General features: G+C 44.1%; 1 protein-coding gene across 1 annotated transcript in view; it reads left to right on the top strand.

Annotated features, from left to right (window-relative positions):
• The window catches only part of LOC139652390 (GAS2-like protein 3), a gene marked incomplete at its 3' end in the record, with an annotated part of 34767 nt that overhangs the window by 7225 nt on the left and 4210 nt on the right, over positions 1 to 23332 (top strand). Inside the window, exons 2-6 of the mRNA XM_071529449.1 lie at positions 9889 to 9944; positions 18137 to 18323; positions 20675 to 20770; positions 21362 to 21372; positions 21948 to 22089. Of these exons, the coding sequence (XP_071385550.1) occupies positions 9921 to 9944; positions 18137 to 18323; positions 20675 to 20770; positions 21362 to 21372; positions 21948 to 22089 (460 nt within the window). The remainder of the gene's footprint in view (positions 1 to 9888; positions 9945 to 18136; positions 18324 to 20674; positions 20771 to 21361; positions 21373 to 21947; positions 22090 to 23332) is intronic.

The raw sequence follows: 23332 nt of genomic DNA, 5'->3' as shown, positions 1-23332 counted from the left end.
AACTTTGAAAATGATATATATATTTTTAGAAGCAGTTGAATCACAAAACTAGTAACCACTGCTGGTGCCGTCATGGAGTTGGTTGTGTGCAAATAAAGTGTAAATGTGTACCAAGCAGCTAGGTCCAGAGCTAGCTGAGTCAGCTTGTTGTGGTGTGGCTGTAGATCCATTCAGTAACGTTCTCAGTAAAAGTGAATAGTGTGATAAGGTGGATTTGTTTCCAAATGTAGGTTACTGTGACACAGTAAACTGTCTTGTCTTTAGCCCTAGTCTCTACTCCAAAACATGAAGAGTTGTAGCTTGAGAAGAGTCAGCTCAGTTAACCTGAACAAACTGTTTGCTAGCTAACTAGCCGGCAAACACACTGATGTTAATGTGAACATGCTAACGCTAGCTGCTACTAGCTACGTTAGCTAGTGTGCTAATCAGATGTGTTAACAACAAGACAGTGATGGTTAGCTGACCAGATGCTATGGTTAGCTAGCTAACAAGCTGACATTATCTAAACACTAAATCAATCAGATGGATCAGTGATGAAATGATCAGTTCAGTCAGAAACAGACAGAAATTAACCGTCTGTTCAATTCTGTTGAGACGGACAAGTTGTACGTTTAGAAACACAACCAGTTCTTCACAGCCGCTGTTGCTGAAGAGCTCTGAGGACCTCCAATATGGCCGCCGCCAGAGAGCGTACTACGTCACCTGAAAGCTCTCTATTGGGCAGTACTTTGTTGTTGGCTCTGCCCTGCTTTGTGTGGTGTGAATCTGTAGGTTAGGTTGTCTCATCTGCTGCTGTCGTAGAACATGACATGTTTTCTTTGGCAAGTGCAAATATTAGTTACCTTTTGTCCAAGTAAACGGGCAGGAATGACTGACTGACTGACCAGCTACTGTCAAAGTTTAACGCCCTGATCTGTGACAGTACCCACCACTGACTTTGTTTACATAGTGATTCATTGGATTGAACACATTTATCTCTGTAGTGTCAGACTTACGAGGACGGACAGCGTGTTGTGGCCACACAAAGTTTTACATGTTTTGTGAGGTTGTAAAACATTGGTATGTTGGAGTAAATTACACCTTTACCTTTGTTGAAAAGCTTATTGTGTCTTTTACGAGTCAAAGACGATAAGCGAACACACCCGAAATGTTTGGTGGTTAAATAAACGGCTGATTGTATCTTGTGTTTGTGGTGAGGATTGACTCTTGGCGGCGGTGGCGGTGACCCTGTCCGCTCACATGCAAGAGCGTGTTGTAAGATGATGTTTCCCTTTCAGAACTGGTCTGGAGTCAGTTTGCAATCGCTCCTCTATTGGTCAAGATTAGGGACGGGGGACCGGGGGGCGGGGGCAGGGAAGCTGATCCTGAGTCAGCACTCGGGGGGGCTTCGACACCCTGCAGCTGACCTGGTGGCGTGTAGCGAGCCGTGGATTAGCGTCAACAAATCAAAATGGGATTGGCAGGTGGCTCCCACTCATTGAAGCCTTTAAGATGGGCTTTACTCCCACTGCCTTACCTCCAAGGGAAGACTTCTCCACCAAGGACATGAGGATGGAGGCCAAGAAATGGTATATTTGTGAGCTTAATCCTGCTTGAAAAGGGGGGGGGTAGTGGTTTACCCAGAGCCAAACCACGATGAGCGAGCTCGTACAGGCCCAGAGGGGAACCGGATCGCTTTTGAAACTTGAAGTTTTTATTCAAAGCGTAGGGATCGCTTCGGCAACAGACCGTCGACGGATATTTACTTTTTTCATTCTTCTCCGGTGAAAGCGTTTTCCTCTCGACCCGCCGCGGCCAGGCCCCATCTGTAATGAAAGGTGGGGGGGTGGGGGGGGCGGGGGGGGGGAGAGGGGGGGGGGAGAGGCCGGGCTCCAAATGAAACGCTCCTCCGACAGGGTAATTAAGTCCAGACACAAAGGGCTCAGCAGGAGCGGTTTAATGGAGGAGGAGTTGGTATTCTCCGGGGGGGGAAGTTGGGTCGAGCAGAACCCTTTTATTGGATGGGAGGGAAGGGAGTTCGGTCCCCCCCCTCATGTGCTGGCCCAAAGCCATTTTACACTGCGGGTACCAGGGACACACACACACACACACACACACACACACTAAGGTTAGGTATTACTCAGCTGTTTCGGATCGTTCGGTTTTATTATCCAACTGCCTAAACCAGCAGTTCCCGGACTTTTTCATGTCAATGTACCTGCAAATCGATGTCCTCTAGGCCAGTGGTTCTCAACGTGGGGTCCGGGGACCACCAGAGGTCCTTGAGGGGGTTCCAGGGGGTCCCCGGCAAATTGATAAATTGTTAAACTTCACCATTATTTAATTTACAAGAAGTTAACACAATGAGAGAATGTAGAAGAATGACTGTTTTGATCATCGTAGTTTCTCTGTTATCTCTCTACCTACAATACAGATAGTCATGGGATTCTGGACAAAATCATATCTAGCAATAAAAATATATATATATATATATGAAAAAGGTTGAGAATCACTGCTCTAGGCCACGGACCTCATTTAATAACATTTTGTCCAATAGAACCCTATCTGAGAAGATGCTTTTTGTTGGTGGATATGACATAGTACAGAATTTTAACTGTATAATATACTGTAGATTGGGGCCTTTTTTGGCTCATGATCCCCCAGAGTGATGCCTCCTTGCTCCCTTGTCAAGTGGTGAACGATTCAGCCGAAGAATGATTTTCTCTTTTCAGTTTGTTACCTCCGCCAAGGAGGTTATGTTTTCGGTGCCGTTTGTTTGTTTGTCTGTTAGCAGGATTACCGAAAAACTACTGGCCCGATTTTCATGAAACTCGGTGGAAGGGTGTAGCGTGGGCCAAGGAAGAACCCATTAAATTTTGGAGCGGATGCGGATCCGACTCACGAGCATTTGATTTAATTATCAGAGGAAGTCAAGAGACTGAAAGCGGTTCAGTATTTCACAAGGGGGGGAAAAAAGAGAAAGGAAGAAATGTTTTTTAGTGTCCCATAAATCATCTCGCGACCTCCCCCAGCTTGAGACCCACTGGATTAGGAGATGCCAATAGAGTGAAGAGTGACAGCTGTGTCCCTATGCATTTTCTTACTGCGCTAACTTCCACAGAGGGAAATAATTGTGACATTAAACTGCTGCTCATTTTTCTGGAGACCCCCCTGGAATTCCCTCAAGGATACCTGGGGGTCCTGGCACCCCTACTTTGAGAGTCTGCAGGATTTCAGGAACCTCTGGTCTAAATTTGCCCAGGCCAACCATTTATTTATTTATTTTTTTTCATCTCGCCGTCAGACAATGCCTTGTAGCGGAAATCAAACGAACCTCGTCTCTAATCGCAGCGTAAACCCTCTGCAGCTCTTAACTCTCGTTATGTAATCGTTCTCGTTTCTCTTTTGCACATATGCACGGGTGCACGCACGCACCGCCGAGGCCGAGGCGCCGCGGGCCGCACGCGTGTGCCACGTGTCCCGTGTTGTGTTGTGATGATGACGGAGCGGCGTGGAGGTGGATGTGCTCTGCTGTCTGGAATAGCGCTGATCCTCTTAAATGATTACTGGCTGCAACTAGAAAGAGAGAGAGAGAGAGAGAGAGAGAGAGAGAGAGAGAGAGACGACCTGTGAGGGGAACATGCGGACAGATGTCCCTCCCCCCCAACGCAAAACACACTCACACACACACACACACACACACACACACACACACACACACACACACACACACACAGCCTGTATGTTTATCTTAGGCTACAGCGAGGCTTGGACAGGAACCTGCTTTTTATAGCCTCAAAGTCTATTAAACCTCTCATTTGTACTCCTAATAAAAGCAATTCCTCTGATTGTGTTCAGCGTCTTTGTCTGGCAGGGAGTTGGCTGTGTGTCGAGCGCCATGAGGATGAAAACAGGCCTCTAAACACATAATGAGGCAAGTTAACTGAATTAATTGTGACAGAGCTTGTTTTTGTGGATACTCTAAATACTACTGTGGAAATAAAATGCCTCAAATTCAAGTCTGATGTAATTATTTACGACATTGTTTGGTGTAGCCCAGTCGAGGCGGTCCATTAAAACTCCATTGATCTCTGTCAGCACATTAAGAAAAATAAACACTATCATCATGATGTGAATTTTTGTTTTGGTTTTTTGCTGCCCGGCACCCCTACAGGTCAGATCATTTAAACTTACAAACTGAAGATAATTTTGAAATGATCTTGAACAGCCAGCGCATTTACATACATATTTATATAATCGGTATAGAATCATTTGGAGTGTGTTGATGGCATTATCGCCTGAAAACGTGAATTTACCCTGTCTATATAACTGTGAACATGCGTGACACTGCGTTGCTCTCGCAATAACATCTGGAAACGGCATCGGAAATTATGTTTAAAAAGTGGTCAAGTCCGCTTACCATGGACTTTAAATAATTCTCATCCTGAGGTAAGAAAACCTGCGACAAAGCTTTTCTTTTTCTACTCGTAACAAGAAATACAGGTCAGTCGACCCAAACCTGAGCAGATCAGGGTTTAGGCTCCTTTTGTTTATCAGGTTTCTGTGCCTCGTTTACCCGCTAAATCCTCACGTGACTTGTGAAATATAGGAAAGGAAAGGTGTTCATATACTGTAAGCTCGGATTACCAAGCCAAATGTTTGAGGGGGGAGAATGTGTACAATCTTCTGGAGAACGGGCGTATCGGGATGCCGGGAAAGTCCTAAAACCTCACTCTATTCCTGTGAACTGGGTTTCTGGGTAATGCCAAAAATAACACCGTTCACTTTTGAAAAAATCGGCTCCTTTCGCGTTCACGAGCTCGACGACGTGAAAGAGGCTCGGCTGCATATTTGACCCCCCAAAAAAAGAAAAGAAATGTAAGAACATAATCTCAGAAAAACTGCCAGGTCTTCTAGCCGGCTGGGTGCAAAGTCTTGTTTGCCGACAGAAGCAGGAAAGGCGGTGTTTTTGTTTTTTTTGCAGACGGGACGGCAGAAGAGAGCCGGCATTGTCGGGAGTTCTTTTCCAGCGACCGTCGGGGAATGTGCGTGGTCGCGCTCGCTGTCACAGTGTCGAGCTCTGTCCTTTTCCAAGTTCACGTCCACCATAAAACATGTTTTGTCTTTGCCTCCCCCCCCCCCCCTCTCTCCTGGTCTCGACTCTCTCACCCTCCTCCGCTGGGCTTGACATTTAGCTGTGTGTGTGTGGGAGCCTTTGGTCCCAGCAGGGAGTCCGGCTCTCAGGCTCCGCCGTGGGCCCCCAGCTGCAAACAACTGCAGTCCAGAGCCAGAGATTTTGCCCTTTTGTCCTCTGCCCGAGGTGGGGGGGGGGGGGACACGACCCTCGCCGACGCCTCCGCACTGAAAGGAAGCCGATGTCCCTCTCTTCTGGAATCCTAAATGTCGTCGTTCAATCACTGTTTCTGGTCCGTGTGCCATGCAGCGGACGATCTCAGACAAAGCTTCAAAAGACTCGACTGCCCTTTAGAAATCCTTTCAGGCCTGGATGCCAGTTTCCCCCCCTAAGAAATTCAGTGCTTTTCTGTGATCTTACTTGGTGAGTGATTTTCCATTATCTTTCCTCTCTCTCAGATCTACAACTATTACCTCTGTTCAGCTGGGATTAGACAGAGGCAATAGACTTTTCTGATTGAGTCTTAAAAGCTTTCATTAAATTTGCAACGGCACAGGGAGTCTGCCATGTCATGTCTGGGTGTCTTTACTTCAGTTCAGTGGCTTGATCCGCTGTTCGCAGTAGTGGATACGATGAATGGAAGACCTTCAACCATCAAGTGCTAAGAGGACAGAGTCAAGACTACAGCAGCTGATTTTATTGATTATTTCCTCAGGTCTTTCTTTCTCTCTTCATCTGCGTTCTTGTGCATTATGGTGTCCTCCATGACGCTTTTGGCATATCTAAGGGCCGAAGTATAATAAATTCAGAACAAGAGAACATCAGAACTGAGGATGGATAAACTTCCAGAAGTTGTACTTGCCTGCTAAGGATGCATTGAACGGTGGAGTGACGCGCCACGTCCAAACGGCGTTCGACCATTAGTCCAGAGCCGGTTGAAAATTGCCTGCGAAACAGCTGAGCGTCTTAATAGATTGCGAGAAGTCCGTCTCAAACTGGAAAGCTGCGTTCTCTCTGCTCGCTTTCTTCAGAACTTCCTTCTCTCCCAAGACGACTTGGGGAAGAACGTTCTCCATAAGGACACGAGTCTCGACGTGGCGTTCTTGGATTGGATAACCACTTCATTTCTGGTTGAAGGTGTGCTAATCGGTGAAATCGGCTGCTGTGGTGTTTGGTTGTATTGAAAACCTGCAAACACACTCGGGCTGAAAGATATACTGACAAAAAAAATCGAATTGCGATTACTTGATAGGATATTGCAATTGCGATTTTAAACTGTAACTTTAACTTTGTTTATAAAAAAAGATGTCAGTGCAGGATTCGCTGAGTTTGAGTCTGATGAAAGGTTTTGATTCATGGACCAAAGATTACCTGCAGCTCTAAAACAGCTTGTGTGCAGAAATCTGTTTTGGACGCTCCTCTCTTGTTCTAACTGCAGCCTCTGCAAGTTGGAAATTGCAGAAGTTAATATTGCCATTGTGACTTTATTTCTTTTCGATTCATTGGTCAGCTCTAACGCACACATCTCTCCATTCCCAAATGGTTGAAGGCGACTGAACAAAAGGCTCCATCTGAAGATTGATGCGTCAATCCCCCCCCCCCACACACACACTTCTTCTTGTTTTCCTGTTTCCCATCCCAAACTTTCTGCTGAGAGTCGGTTGGGGAGCAGTGGGAGGGGAAGGGAGGAGGAGGAGGAGGAGGGGGGGGTGTGGAGTATGTAAAGGAAGTGCTGGTAACCCTCCACCTCCACCCCCCCACCTTGCCCCACCTCATCCATCCCCATCCCATCCCAGCATGGTTGGGGAGTTCCTGGCTTGGTGTGTCAAAGAGATGAGGAGGAGGGAGGTGGGGGGGGGGGGGTGGCACTAACAAAACAATGGAGGCTTTGTGAGAGGGTCCCGCCGTGACAGGATTGTTGGAGAGGAGGAGGGGGGTGGGGGTGGGGGGCATCAGGGCTTAGCGAAGCGTAGCCACTTCATTAGTCAGGACTCTCCTCTTGCACCTCCTCCCCCCTCCCTCCCTCCCTGTCATTCTCTCTCTCTCTCTCTCTCTTGCTCTCTTGCTGCTTTTCCCCCTCCCTCCCTCCCTCCCTCCCTCCCTCACTCACTCTGGAAACACCGAGGCAGAAGCCGCTCCGCTCCGGTCCGGACAGCGCTGAGCGAGGCGTTGGGGTTTTTTTTTTTTTTTTTTCCGGGAGCGTGGGGGATGAGGTCGTGCTTTCAGGACTGAGCGGAGAGTTTCGTCACGCGCAGCTTTTCCTTTCTGCTCGGGACCGGACTTGTTTCTACTGGCCCGGCCGTCCGGAGGTAAGTCATCGTCCCTCATCCCGTCCTCGGTCCATGAATCAAAAGCATCCTCTTGCATCCTCCCCCCCCCCCACCACCACCACCTCGGAGCTGCAGTTTTGGTTTTGGTTTACGGGAGGCAGGCTGAGGATGTGATTTTGTGGCTTTTGTGTGAAATCTAGCTGGAGACGCAGGACTTTTTCTGCTTTGTCACATCGATTGCCTCTTTCTGCGCGTGATGACAGCTGTGTAAAACACCATGACATGTGAAGACTGGAGCCTAGAAGTTTGTCAAACCCATTTTCATGTGCTGTTTTGGGTTTATATGAGATGATGTGTGTGTGTGTGTGTGTGAGAGAGAGAGAGAGAGAGAAGAGGAGGAGGAGGAGGAGGGGGTGTTATTGCCTCAGCTGTGTTGACCAAATTATCACTGTCATTAGGATCTACGTGCTTGTGATTGCATTCTCCCCCTCCTTCTCTCTTTTCACACACACACACACACACACACACACACACACACACACACACACACACACACACCCTCGGGGACAGTTCGGCATGGGGGTAATCCTTCACATCCTGTGTGGGAACGGGGCGAAGCAGCACTCAGACGAACCCTCTCACTTCCTCGTGAGAAAGTCTCCTCCAGTGAAACTCGCTGTGCAGCCTGTAAAAAAAACAACAGCGTCCCGACTGCTTTTTTTTACCCAGAGGGCCGTTTGGTTCGCAGCGTCCTGAGCGCCTGTGTTTGCAGCTTTTTTGTCCTTCATAACAATCCTTTTGTAATGATCTCGTTGCAAGGCTGGATGTGCCACAACAAACCCTTTGTTTCAGGTTTTTTTGTGGGGGTATTTTTGCCTTTATTTTGATAGGTGACAGGTTGATAGAGGGATGACGCATCAAAGATCTTTGGATTTGAACGGATTATAACCCTTGACATCGCAGGTACATGGTATTCATTAGCCAACTTAAACACCGGGATGCCTGTCAGAATTTAAATTTATGTCAAGTAAATCTGATTAAACACACGTTACACAGCTGTGAATTTGAAGAAGGCTTTAATATCTGACTTTTTGCACCTTGTCGGCCCGTAGTTTTACTTTACAGTTGAGGCTTTTTGCAGATCCGGGAAAAACTAAATGTCAGAGAAATTGGTACAAAAATGATGGAGGATGTTTGGATGAGAGCTAAGAGTGGGAAATATCGTCAACTGTTCACCGGCAACCTCCGCCAGTCTTAAAGTGTGAACGGACCTAATCCTGAAAATTGGTTTTGAGATCATGAGATTGGGAAACACAAAATGCACTTAAATGGTTCCTTTCCTGAGGTGATTTGAACAACAAAACCTTTTCTGTTTTGTGCAAGAAAGACGGGTCGGTCAGCTCCAACCTGTCCAAAAAAACAGAATCAGGATGCACAGTGTTTCTGTGTGGCAAGGCACCAAAGACTGAATCTGAACGCGGACAGAAAGATCACCTGCCTTAACGCTCTTTGGTCCGGCGCTAACGTGATAACTGCTGCAAGATTTGATCACCAAACGAATTATTCCCTGACTGTTTTAAAAGCGGCTGTAAGGAGCCAGTTAAGGTAGAAGGTCTTTCCCGGGGTTCTCACGTTAATTTTGAGAGTCTGCCGCTAACCTGGGAGTCGGCGCGAATCTCCAGCTGATGTTTGATAGAGATGGGAATCGATAAGAGTTTATTGATACCAGTGCCATTATCGATTCTGCTTATCGGTCCGATTCTTTATTGATTCCCGATCAATTTTCTGTGTGGAAAAAAAAAAGTAGGCCTACACAGGTTTTCAGCGTCAACGCAGCAGTTTTACTATCTCTGGAGTCTGAACACAGTGTAGAATGTCTGCCTAATAACATTTGAACATGTCAAAATAAATTACATTGCTCTTTTTCTTAAAAGGACATAACTTGAAAAATAAATATAAAACTGACTGATAAAATAAACAAAATAGGTATGCCTAGTAACATTTGAATAACTTACAATACTCCTTTTCAAAAGGGAATAAGCTTGAACCAAATATAAAACTGGCACATAAAATCAACAATGCAAGGCAACTGCAACTGTGCAATTGTCAGAAAAACATACCGGCATCGATAAAAGGAATCGATAACCTCGGAGGCATACGATTCCGATGGATCGGACAATTTGGAACCGGTTCTCAACTGGAACCGGTTTTTGATTTCCATCCCTAATGTTGGAGCGTTTTTGTTCCCAAAGCTGCATAATGAATATATTTGTTGAAAAATCTTTATGAACTTGATGAACGATTGTCAGAAATGAATGAACATCTTTTCTGTCTGCTGTAACCGTTGCGGCCGTCTGAATTTTCGTTGTCTTTTTGTGTTTTCTTTGTGTGTTTGTGTCTTTCTGAACAGCAACGTGATGCCAGAACACCTCAGTGTGACTCATTGTGATATTTTGATGTCAACTCTATTTCACCCATCTCTCCGTCTCTTCTTTTTCCCTGCAGAATGAAGCAGTGAGTCATCGGTGATTGCAGTCATGGCTGTGCAGACCGGCATCCAGGTAAGGCTCATTATCTACTTACCATCTACTTCTGATAAGATGAGATAAACTTTATTGATACCCGAGGGGAAGCTGGGTCGTCACGGCAGCCGAGAATAGAGGTGTGGGTTGGAGATCGAAGAGTAGGAAAGGTAATAAAGGGCATAAATAGAGAAGGGGAAGCAATTTTCGAAGGTCCAACTCTGCAGCTGCCTGTGAGAACATCTGTCTTAAAGCACGCCGTCTTGTTGTTGTTCTGCGTGTCGGACCCCGAGGAGTTCCTCTGCACATGTTTGAGGGGGCGGGGGGGGGGGGGGGGGGGGCGGCGGGGGGGGGGGCGGGTGGAACGTACGACATGTTTCCCCTTCCCTTCCCTTCCCCTCCCCTTCCCTTCCCCTCCCAGCAACGCAATGTCAGCCACGCCGAAATCCAGGGAAAACAACAAGGGCGTCGTGTTACGGGTTATGAGTCACGCGGGCCGCATCTCGTCGTCTGGAACGGATCCGTCATCTGGTTCGGGGGGGAAAGTCCTGGCCCGGCGCTCCCTCACCCGCCCCGGACCCCGGATAATTCAAAATATGCTTCCCAGCGTCTCAGGCTGAAGCACCGATGAGGAGGCAGAGAGGAGTTTCCCCCACAGCCGCTGGTTTACTGTGTTTGGATATTCATGTGTGGATATAGATATTCCATAATCACCCCACTGTCCTGCTTCAGTCCTGCTGCTGTTCATTAGCTTGTTTTTGATATTGTAGATTGGTTTGTATGGGTCAGTATCACTTCCTGCCTGTGTGGAGATGTGCAGATATATTAATGCGACGGTGCAACACGACCTGTAAAATGTCTGCAGTGGCCAGTTGCATAAAGATAGACCCGGTCTTAGACTTAAATGTGGCCTTAAGTCAAACTTGCTATTGACACTTATATTTACCCGTTCATACTACTTCTTAATTGTTGTAGATCTCTAATGTGTTGTTTCTGTCTCTAAAGACTCTCTCTCTTCTTCAGGTTCTTTCCAAAAACCAAAGATTTGCCGTCTTGTATGAAACAGCTTCAGTATTTAAACGTCCCGCTCTGACAGTTAGGCCGACTCGTTGCCATAACAACAAAGTTCTTAACTCAAGATTAGCCGGGGGGAAGGTGGCTAACATTCCTACCTCAAAGTAAGTCTGTTGTAATATTTAAGTAACAGACAGTCTTATTTAGCCTAGTCCAACCTGAGAATCTAAGACCAGTCTAAGGCTTAGACTAGTCTAAACTAGCTTTATGCATCTGGCCCCTGGTGTGTAGCTTTACTCTAAACTGTTTGTACCTTAGTTGGCTGAACGAATCTATAAAAATCTGTTGGTCATATTTTCGCTGTCGGGTCAAAAAAAACCTCACATCTACAAAGTGTCAACGTTTCAGGAGCTAAGAGACGCAGCCTTGTTTCCAGCCTGACCGCCATGTATTTTAGAGTTTTCCAGTGGGTTTTGAAAGGGTTTCCCCAAAAGCCCAAGTGTGGTAGGACTTTCCCAACCCACAGAGAGGAGCATGAAATCCTTCAGCTGTAGTTAAAACATGAAAACGAGTTGGACTTGGAGTCTCTCTGCACCTGTCTTTCCACTTCCCCAAAACGTCTTGTTTACATTCCTGGCATTCCTCGTTAAAAAAAACAGGCTGCAAATTAAGATTTCCTTTTTTTTCTCCCAGTCTGTGTGAAGGAAAATGACCAAATAACAAATTCAAAGAGCCGAAGTATCTCTCTCAGTGTTTGAAAGAGCAACATGACCTCTTTAGTGCGACCTGGACAAACCAAACAGCTCTGGGCTTCTCTGCGCTCCCGAGGGGTCAAAGGTCAAGCAGAGCCATGGGAAGATTCAGAAAATAAAGGGGGGAGGGGAGAAGCTGAAGTCATTACAGAGATCTTATTGATCAGCATGAAAACGCTAATGATATTTCAGATAGTGGAACCATGGCAAAAACAGTATTTCAGATGTTTCAGATGAAAGTTTGATAATAGTTTCAGTATTATTTGTTCCTTAGCAAATGGAATCAAAAACTTTTAAGGAGTGAAATTCGAAGTCACCTGATCTGACGTGAAAGATCAAGAGTATTTCATGTCTCCTTCCCCCATATCTGCGGAAGCGTATTGCATTTTGAGAAAGAAATGTTTCCACCTTTTCTTGGTGATGAGATCTTTTCTTGTTTCTAGTCGTTATGAGAGAAGGATGAAGTTGGTTTTCCATTTGCAGCTTCTTATTTGCAAGTTCAGGGAAAAGGGGGAAACGCAAATCAGTTTCAAACCCTGTAAAACATGTCAATAAACACACATTTTACTTCTGCTATGTAGGATATTAAATGTTTATATAATTCAGTTAAATGATGTGATATAACAAATACTATGACATATGTAGTGAAGTAAACATCTTATGAGAAAAGATCAAACACTCATGAGAGAAGATCTCATTGTGAGAAATGATCTCATAACTTGAAACGATTTCATAATAAAGAGAAAAGATCTCATAATACGCTTCTGTACATCTTCCTTCCCTACCTGTTCTAATATGTCTGAAGTTTAAACAGAACTAAAATATTCAATATTTAAAAACATATTATTTAACGTGAAATATTTTGTAATGTTTCTCTGATTTTTTTTTTTTCAAACACCTCTCACATGATCATTTTAGGAGTGTTTGGCTTCATCGATCACCATGGCACCGCTGCTCTGACCTTTGACCCCCTTTACTATTGGTTGTTCTAGGAATTTTAATCGTATTGTATAGTTACGTTAACTGTAAGTCGTCCTGGTTAAGAGCATCAGCTAAACGGCTTACTGTAAATGTAAAGTACAAACACAAACTTTATGTGCACTGCCCGTCAAAGGTTTGGACACACCACATTTTTCTTTATTTTTTACTGTTTTTTCCTCATTTTAGAATAACAGTAAAGACATCGAAACTATGAAATAACACAAATGGAATTATGCAGCGACCAAAATGGATGGAAAGGCAAAAGGCTTTGGAAAGAAATTCATACATAGGATCAACTTCACTGTTTATATTTGTCTAAGAAACTCATTTCAAGCATTTAAGCAGAAGCCTTTAGATCAAAATGGCTTTAAGAGAATGAGAAACATTCAGTCGGGTGGGTCCAGAGCTCTGATTGGTGGTGTAAAGAGCAACGCAATTACAAGACGTTTTCATAAAGGAACGGTGCAGAAATCCACCTTTTTCCCTTCAAAACCAGGGATTTTAAAGTGTGTCTGGTATCCGTTGCGGTCCGCTTCATAATCTCACCGGCAGGCAGGCGGGCGGGCGGGTCGCATTTCTTTGCCGGATTACAAATTCCTCATTATGGAGCCTAATGAGGACAGAGAATTAAGATTAACCAGGAATGTCCCTTTTTACTTAATGCAGCAACGCAGATTTTACACGTCAGTCTGCTTAAAGACCTGAACGTTCATCTAGTCAGGTGATTGTGTGTGTGTGTGTGTGTGTGTGTGGTTGGATAATCCCCACTGGAGCGTCGATCTATTCTAATCAGCACAGTGTGTTTTACATAACTTCTACATATTACGCTATGCTGCCTCATTTTCTAATTAGCTGGATGTCGACAAATAGACACATGATGTTGTTGTTTCAGACCTGCGGAGCGCCACAGGCACACCGTGCTTTTGAACTGCGTTATGTAATGTGTGTGTGTGTGTGTGTGTTGGGGGGATGGGGGGGGGTCGACTCACATGTTGTGTCGGCGGGTTCATCCCTCTTTGAAGCAAGGTAACCTTTTCAGTTCATAGCATCATAACTCATAACATCAGGTGTTTTCTGCCTCTTCTCTCTCCTCTCGCTGCTGTGTGTGTGTGTGTGTGTGTGTGTGTGTGTGTGTGTGTGTGCAGTTGTGCATCTTTTACTGGACCTCTGATGTCTCCCGCAATGCCAACAACCCTCGTTCCCTTCCCCTCCCTCTAGGGTTCAAAGGTCACCCTGATGGGGGTTGTGGTAGCAAAAAAAAAAACCCTGCCAAAAGGCAATAAAGTCCATTCTCTGAGTGAGGAACACACACACACACACACACACACACACACACGTTTCTATGACTATAGCTGTGAGGACCATCACTGACTACATTCATTCTCTCACCCTCACCCCAACCTAAACCTAATCCTAACTGTATCTTAACCCTAAACCCGAGTCTGAACACTAAACTGACCTTACTGACCCAGAGGAGGAACACTCAGCTTTTAGAGAGATGCTCACTGGAAGTTTCCAAGGCAAAAAAGCCTTTATTTTATTGGCTAAAGCATGGCATTACAGACTAGGAAATCTAATGCCATACTGTAGCCACTAAACTAAAGGCTTTTTAACCTTTTTTCTAAGAGACAAATGCTTTTGGATTAGTCTTAACTACGGCTGTCAATTTCATTGATGAATCATCAATCATTTGATAATGAAAATGACCAAAATCATTCCAATTCGACTGAAATTCTAATATTAATGGTAAAATGTACATAATATTGACACATGAATGCAGGGAGCAGTGAACGGACAGTGTGTTCTGAACAGAGAGAGTCTATATGTGCGTTTTTTTTTTCCATTGCTCGGTTTCTTGAGTTGGTGAGGGGGAATCCAGATATCTTCCAGACATCGCTTGAATCTCCTCTTGTGTGCCAACAGCAAACCAGCAGACTAGTAGAAGAGATTGCGAGAGCGATTTAGAGAATGAATAAATACATAAAAATGTGGCATATGACGTGTTCGAAGGGCAGGTCAGGGTTCGAATTCGTAATGATTTCTTGACGTTGGACCTAAATTAGAATGTTGAAATTTCAGTTCTGACAGCTTTAGCCTTAACCCTTACCTCCACCTAAACCTAAACCTAATCCAAACCTTCCATTACTCAACTTCTTGAAAGATTTGAGTTGCTGTTCTGCTGAGTCTTGCCTTTTACTGAGGAATCCAAATATCTTCCCAACATCGCCTGCAGGAGGATTTGACTCATTCAACGGGGAGGTTGGGGTTTGAATTCATAATTTTTTGACATTCAACCAAAATTTGAACATTGAATTTAGTGCTGACAGCCTTAGCCTTAACCCTAACCTCAGCCTAAACCTAATCCTAATCCGAATTTTAACCCTAAACCTGAATCCTAGCTCTAAACTAGACCCTTAAAGAAGCGAGGAAAGCCAAAATGTCCGCACATTGGAGGATTTTACTCCTCTTTCTTTCCCTCTGAGGACATTTGCTCCTCATAAGTATGGCAGTACAATAAAACTCACACACACACACCCAGTGGAAGCAGCTGTTGGCCGGGCCGCTCTGAGCGTCAACAGCAGAATATAATAACGGGCTCTCTGTCCTGTTCGGGCTCCGGGTCGCGAGGAGCGTTTCCTCTCTGCAGGGAGAACGAACTCGGCGGGCCGGAGGCCTGAACAACGCTCGGCCTTGTTTTAAACCACAATAACTGCCTCAGCGAGGCCGAGGCCGTGTCCGATTCCCGCTCCGCCACATCCGGTGGACACACAGATTAAAGGCTATAGCTTCAGACCCCCAACCCCCCCCCCACCCCCACAAACACATGTTAACAGTGTGTTTTCATCCAGAAGAGAGTTATGTAACGTCTGGACTGCAGATCTGCTTCTGTTCGATCTGCTAGTTTACCCTCCTATTTCCAAGTTGCCAATACAGTATATCAATATAGCAATTTTGTGAAGAATGTAGGGCTGCAACTAACGATTATTTTCTTCTATTTTCATTCTCGATTAATCTGTCGATTATTTTCTCGATTAATCGATCAGTTGTTTGGTCTATAAAATGTCAGAAAATGGTGAAAAATGTGGATCAGTGTTTCCCAAAGCCCAAGATGACGTCCTCAAATGTCTTGTTTTGTCCACAACCCAAAGATATTCAGTTTACTGTCATAGAGGAGGAAAGAAACCAGAAAATATTCACACTTAAGAAGCTGGAATCAGAATTTTGACTTATTTTTCTTAAAAAATTACTCAAACCGATTAATCGATTATCAAAATAGTTGGCAATTAATTTAATAGTTGACAACTAATCGATTAATCGTTGCAGCTCTAGAAGAATGGTCACCAGAAGTTCATCATTCAATATCTCTGAAATATAGATGGCACAGTCTAAAAGTGGAATCATTTTGTCAACAAAGAGCTACAATTGTCAACTTTTCTTTTTAAAAATACCAGAATTTGTTGTTGCCATTTTCCAAGAGTTTATATCCCATTTTTTTCAAATGGACGATATGTAATTTTGGAATGAAACACTTGGAGCAGACGTGCAAAAAATGGCAAAAATGAAAGATTGTTTGAAGAGACGTGCTTGTAATAAATATGCCTTTATAATATTATAGTATACTTTCTCTTCAGCGTGACTCTATCCTTAGTTTATTAAGATTTGGGAATTCTAGCAGTTGTAAATATGTCATTTATTCCAGTCCTTTTTACATGGTGGCTGTGTAAAGAAACAGGATTTATGTTATCCTTTTCTGTCTGTCTCTTTTGTCTCCAAGTTTTTTGTGATCTGACAGTGTGAAAAGGGAGCGAGGAGCTGAAGTGTGAGAGAGATGGGAGAGGGAAAGTGTGTGTATATGTATGTGTGTGTGTGTGTGTGTGTGTGTGAGAAACTGCTGGGCTGTGACGGATGTGATGGGACGTGGGTTCAGAAGCTGGCTCCAGGCGCTCCCATCCTGCCTCAGCTGAGCCCGTCTATCTCGGCGCAGGACGCTGAACCAGTGCTAGACATCTATTTAAGCAGCCGTGTACAACAGTGTGAGGTCGTCTTTTTTTGGGACGTGATTTTAAAAAACACGTCTTTGTCTTTTGAGTTAAGTCTGGAAACGCATAAGAAAATAAACAAAGACAGATGCTGACGTGTTTTCGGAGGCGGTTGGAGATAAACACGGGGTTGTGGCGTCTCTGGCTCTGAAAACGGGAAGCAAAGCGTAGTCGTTTCCAGGCCGAGTCGGAGTGTGTTGGCGTTGGCGGCGGAGCGTGACGGGGCCGCGCGTCGAGCTCCAGCAGAGCGTGGAAGTGCAGCGCGGTGCGAGGGGACGGGACGGGACGGGTCAGAGGAACTCCTCCGGTTCTTACGACAGGGAAGGCTGCATGGCAACTGGAGCAGCGGGTGTGACGGGGCTGTAATGCTGGAGTGTCGACTTGTAAAGACACGGGCTGGGAGGAAGAAATGGGAGACTATATTCAGGTGTGCAAGCAATTAGTAAGAGGTATTGCCAAAGACGGTTTATTATAAGATACGCTACTTGTGCTGCGTGTTGGCAATTTCACGATCCATACGGAGAAGACGCACTTAGGCTCAGGCTAAACTTATTGACCTGAATAACAAAAACAAACCTGGGTTCCTACACAGGTCTGGAAAATCATTTTTACAATTTCAAAGTCATTAAAAGAAAGGAAAAAAACCCCACAAACCTCTGAACAACATTTGAAAAAGGTCTTGAAACTCTCATCACTTTGCACCTTGCCTTTTCCCTTTTCCTCTGAATGAGACTTTATCGCATTAATAATGATTGTTAATATTATCAGCCTGTATAGTCAAGATATATAAAACAAGGGATGAATTTGCATTTTCTAAAATGTGAAGGTCTGCAAAATTCTGGAATTTTAAACCTGGAAACTGTGTAGGAATCGTGACTTTGACCTTATTCACACAGCGGCCATTTTGAACATTTGGAGCGGGAAACTCTACCTGGGAGATCGGCATATATATGTATATATAAAAGTAGCATTACTTAAACTCATAAGTGAGGACAAAATACAGATAAACTTAACGGTTACAAATTAGCTGGCAAACTCGAGAAAAACAATAATGACTTTTTGAATTTAGCAGGGAAGTTAGTTAGCTTACTAGCTAGTTAGTAAACTACTAGCTAGACTCTGGTCTAGCTAGCTAGTAGCTTGGACTAAATATATTAAAATTTAAACACATCCCTATGGATTCTTGAGCTCTTTTCGATTCAAATATGTTTTTCAGAGGGGAATCTGTGAAATGATAAATGTTTGTATGAAGTGTCTTGGTTCACAGCAGTAGGACAGAGCTGGACTCGCTCTTCCAGGTAGAGATTCCCACCCTAAGTATTCAAAATGGCCGCTGTGTGAATAAGGTCAATAAGGCTTCATCTCAGCTGGCTGCCTGCTCATCTTCCTCCCTCTCTCCTCCTTCCTCCTTCCTCTCCGTTCCCTCACCCGTCCGTTCTCCCAGGTGTGGTTCGGCGAGAAGTTCGACGCCCCCCTGCTGAGCCCCCGGAGCCCCCGCAGCCCTCTGGCCCAGCGGCACGGCCCTGGCCTGGCCGACGTCTTCCAGTACGACCAGTGGCTGGCCGTGCGGCACGAGGCCACGCTGGTGCCCATGCAGGAGGACCTGGCCATCTGGCTCACAGGCATGCTGGGTAAGGCTGGGAAACGCTCTTTCTTTTTTTTATCTTGATTATTTTCAACAGAAAGGTGTTCCTGATGTCGTTCAGAGGTCGGAGTTAAAGGTCTTACATGTCGCATTTTAAACATCAACTTATTGTTAAAGTAATCATGAAGCCATCTCATCTCTCATGTCACACCAGTAGTATTGTTAGTTCTAGTGTTTCTCCACATTAAGACCACATTTCCCATCAGCCCCGTTGCTTCCTGGGATGTGATTTGTTTGTTTCAAGAATTTTTTTTTTAAAACATTTTATTTATAATGGCTTTGCATACATAATAAGATCAGACAGACAAGACATACTGAAACCAGTTGGACAGGTACACTACTTAAAAAATAAATAAATAATAGTAATCGTTCCCTTTCATTTCTAATGGGAGATCGTCATTTTCCTGCTTTCTTGTCTTCCTGATTATCGCCATACTTATCGAAGAACCCCAACTCTGCCTATTTGAGAGAAACCATACCTTCTCACCTAAAGACTTCACTCATTTTGTGTTTTTCCCCCCTGTCACTGTTGGTGGATGGATGTGGCTTTGAGATCCTTGGGACAAAACTGAGCTGGATGAGGAGATTTTTTTTTAGATGAATTTCTCTCTTGCCAGTGTGTTTTTCTCTCCTCCTGCGTGTCAGGAGAGCAGCAGTGTGAGGCGGTGTGGATAGGTGAAGCTCGGCAGTTTACGTGCCGACACGGGTTTCCTCCCTTGGGGTTCGGAAAAAACACCGAAACTCAATTTGACACGGGTCTCCGTCATAATTGGATTTGGACGCTGCCGTTTCCAGCCAGGCCTCAGCAGACCGCAAGAAGGGGAGTGGAAAAAACTCCCTCATTTCATCCGTCTCTACTGTTATAGTGACATGTATTGTCCCTCGGGACACAATGGTGCAGTGACAGGGGAAAGGAAACTGAAGCTGACTGGAAACTGGCTCTATTGTGAAGCCGTTTCAGAAACAGACCTTTTTTACTTTTTTTTTTTTTTCCTGGTGAGGAATGTGGGAATGTTTTGCACACTCAGCGTGAGTTATTGGTAGCGTGACCCGCCGCATCCCACGTTTTTTAAGACTTTAAAACTCTTTTGACGGATCGGATCCTCGGACCCGGGAGGTGTCGGACGCCGCAGAACCAGCTGGCGTCCCGCGGCTGAGGTTTCCGCCTCGGGGCCGGGCGCTGTCATGTGGGGAAATACACTTTTTGTGGAGCGATCTTTTGTCGCTTTAGCGTTGCGGTTGTTGTGGATTTTGTCCCCGTGTGAAACGGACTGGAGTTTGACTCTTTGGCCTTTTGTTGGGAAGGAAATTGTCGAGTTTCCCAAAGGGGTTGGAGGGGCTTCCCTGCATGAGAAATAGCAAAAAATTCACCAGTTTTTTTTAAATGTTACACAATGAAAGAAACTGAGCAGAAGAAAAATAAATCACACACAGAGTGAACAGGTGTGCCATTCTGTACTAAATCTGCCAGACAAAACTGAAGAGCAGTAACTGAGAAAAAGAGGCAAGGCAAGGCAGCTTTATTTGTATAGCACATTTCATACACTGGGGCAATTCAAAGTGCTTTACAAGGGTGATAAAAATACAGTAAAGGTAAAAGATTTACAATTAAAAAGTGCAAAAGTACAGACAAGAGATACAAAAGATAAAAGACTTAAAAGTAAACTAGAGAGAAACTGAGAAAAATTACTTCATTATCTTCATCTTCATTATCTCCAGTCCTGACAGAAGTGTTTTTGGTACAGGTGTGAGTGACATACATATTGTTTAGTAGCACCAATGGGTGTATTTTTTGTTAAAATTAAATATAAACTTGAGTTAGGATGTTTGAATGTTTAAAAAACACAAAAAAAAATAGTTACTGCTGTTTATCGGGCAGAAATCATATCCAACCACAAAAGGTGATTCATGTGGGGTGAAATCTCGAATTTCATCATCTCTTTAGTCATTTATCAAGTTAAAATACCAAACATTTGCTAGTTACGACTTCATAAGTGCTAAGATTTTCTGCTTTTCTCTGTTTCATATCATAAAATGAATACTTTACGTTTTTTTGGCTGCCGGTCAGACTAAGTAAACAATTTTAAGAATCACTTTGAGCTCTGGTAACTTCTGATGGGCATTTGCCATTATTTGTGACATTTTATAGAGTGTATGATTAATCGATAATGAAAGCAACATTATTTTCAGCCCTACTTATATCTATAAACGGGTGTTTGGCATGAAAAAGATGGCGAACCGTCCTCATGGAGTCTGTTTAAAGGAGATTTGCTTGGCACTCGGCTCCAGCGCGTACGTTCCATTTTTTTTAATCTCTTTTCCACTTTCCTTTTCCAGGCGAGGAGGTGAGAGCGGAGTTCTTCATGGAGGAGCTGAACAACGGCGTGAAGCTCTGCCAGCTGATCGGAGCGCTGCGGAGCAAGATGGCCGAGAGCTGCCCCGCCCAGCTCGGCAAGGTGAGCCGGGGGGGGAAGAGCTCACACGTTCCTCTGAAGGGCGGATTTCATCTTCAAACACTGATGGGGATGTTTGGGGAGAGCGCTGTCAATGTTATACCTCATATCTTGTACCTCAAAGCTGCATAAAGACAGATTTTTATGTGAATTCCCAAACTTCTCAGCCTAAATCACAAAGTGTGGCTGCAATAGAGAGGAGAACGGTTCCATCTCCACTAATTAAGACACTATAGATTCTTCATATTTACCAGAAATTCTGGTGTCAGTTTGGACTCTAGTGGGAATTATTCTCCACTCACAGAAAGAGATAAATGGAAACTTGAGAGTGAAATCCAGATTGTCTCCAGAACAGCAGCAGAGAAAGCTGGACTCACCGGCGTTAGATCTTCTCCTCTCTCGTCTCTTTGGTTTCCTTTATTTTATTTCTTATTTATTCTTTGTAAATGGGAAGTCTTTGCGTATATGTGAAGGTTTAATTCAATGCACCGTTTGAGGTTGACGCAATTGCAGTTTCGTTGTGCTTGCACAGTGACAATAAAGTTCTGGAATCTTGAATCTTGGTGTAAAGCATCACAGACAGTTTACTGACCTCACTGCACAGGGTTTCTGGGTAGTGAAGTCCTCCGAATTCAAAAAGTTCTCTCTCGCTGCCATTCAGAGCCGCCAATGTGTGAAGTCGCCTAGTGAAGCTTTAAAGCATCTTGTTGTCTGTAGTGGAAATTATATTATACCATTCTATTTCTCTATGCATTAAGCATAATAAGCATAATAATAAATAGCATAACAATTCTACCATTTCCCACTGTGTTTGTTCCTAGTAAACAGGTGCATTAACTGCCATAAAGTAAAAAAAATTCAGTTTTTGTTTGTTTTTTTGTTTCTTTCTTTTCTTCTGAGGTGTTTTCTGTAAACCCCTTAATTTTTTTTAATCTCATCTGCATAAATTAGCTTCTTTTTTTTCTCCTACGTTTATTTTATCACATTTTATTATTGTTTTGAAATCACTTCACTTCTGTTTTCTCACTGTATAGCAAAAGTAAACTGAGCTAAACTAGACCACAAGGGCTTGGTGGTCCATGACGATGATGACGATTCACAAAGAATTATATCAAGTCCTTATTTTAAATCTTTATTATATCTTTTGTTCCTGCCAGCTGTTTCCCATGAGGAAGGTGGCGTGTAAGAGAGACGCCTCGCCGGGTTCCTTCTTCGCCCGCGACAACACCGCCAACTTCCTGCACTGGTGTCGCCACATCGGCGTGGAGGAGACCTACCTGTTCGAGTCGGAGGGACTCGGTAAGAGCAGAAACACCTACGGATCTGGTCTGTTTTCATTAGATATGAGCTGAAGTCCTATTCACACAAGAATAGTTTGAATTTGGGATTTAGGGTCTGTGATTTTAATCCTGTGTGAATCTTATGTTTCTGTAATCTGTAAAATAAAAATTCCAGCGTAAATTACCTCACATATTTTGGTGACAACAGAAGTCCTACTGATGCCAATCCTGTACGAATCAAACTCTCAGTGATTTCAGCCGTAATTTGCTCAGACTTTCCAGACTTTCCTCTTCTTCCAGACACGTGATTTTAAGTTTTTTTCTGGCACAAATTTAACGGTTTTAGCTTTCCAGATATCAGCAAATTTCATTATCCTGTCTGAATGTGTTTGGCGAAACGGAGAGGTTGAGTTGTAATTTCATTAATCGCAAGAAAGTCCGTACATAATGCTGTTCACATGTGAAGAGGGCTTTAGATTGAGATTCAGTCCAAAAGTCTGTATTTCCATTTAGAGAAAAAAAGGCGGCCTGAAATTCATTCCTCAGTATTTCCAAAAATAGACATGATTGTATCTACAAAAAATTTTGCTGACTTGTAGACAGTGGACTTGAAATGTTTATTAATTTAAATAGTTTTACCTTAATACCTTTATAATATATCTCTCTGGTTCTGGTTGTGGGAAAGCCTAACCGGGGCGATGTGTAACGTGAACCCGCTTCCAAATACATCTGACTTTTTTGAATTGTTGGAAAAAACAACTTTGTTTGTTTTGGGCCGTGTCTGACCTGGAAACCCCTTTCCTGGTTATGAAGTTCTGAATCTGGACTGCTGAGTTACTGCGCACACACACACACACACACACACACACACACACACACAGTAACTCTCTCATTAAAGTCCCCCTCCTGTTCTAGCTAAATTCAAACTTGTTTGTCATCCGCCTGCCTCTTAAATCACCAGATAATTAGAAATTCCTAGTAATATCTGCATAAACTGCTGTGAAGTCGAAAGATTCAAAGTTCACGTTGAATTTATCCGAGCGAGCAGAACGAAGCGCAAATTTGCAACACTTTGATCCCCTGGAATAAAAGATTTACCGAATAACAAATGATTAGACAGCTGGAACACCGTGACTCTACTGAACAGCTGAGTTCTGCTTTTGAGTTGGAAAGAGAAGCAGCAAAAGGACAAAATGAACCACAGAGACTTTTCCCTTCATGCACTTTGCCTCGCTCTCCGCTCTGAATCACCCGCTTCTTCC

This window comes from Centroberyx affinis, unplaced genomic scaffold, assembly GCF_046629955.1.
Source record: "Centroberyx affinis isolate AG114_WGS23_722 - 3 ecotype Tasmania unplaced genomic scaffold, CSIRO-AGI_Caff_v1 ptg001791l_1, whole genome shotgun sequence".
Classification (NCBI taxonomy): Eukaryota; Metazoa; Chordata; class Actinopteri; order Beryciformes; family Berycidae; genus Centroberyx; species Centroberyx affinis.
The sequence above is the reverse complement of the archived record's forward strand: the minus strand, read 5'-3'. Positions and strand labels throughout refer to the sequence as shown.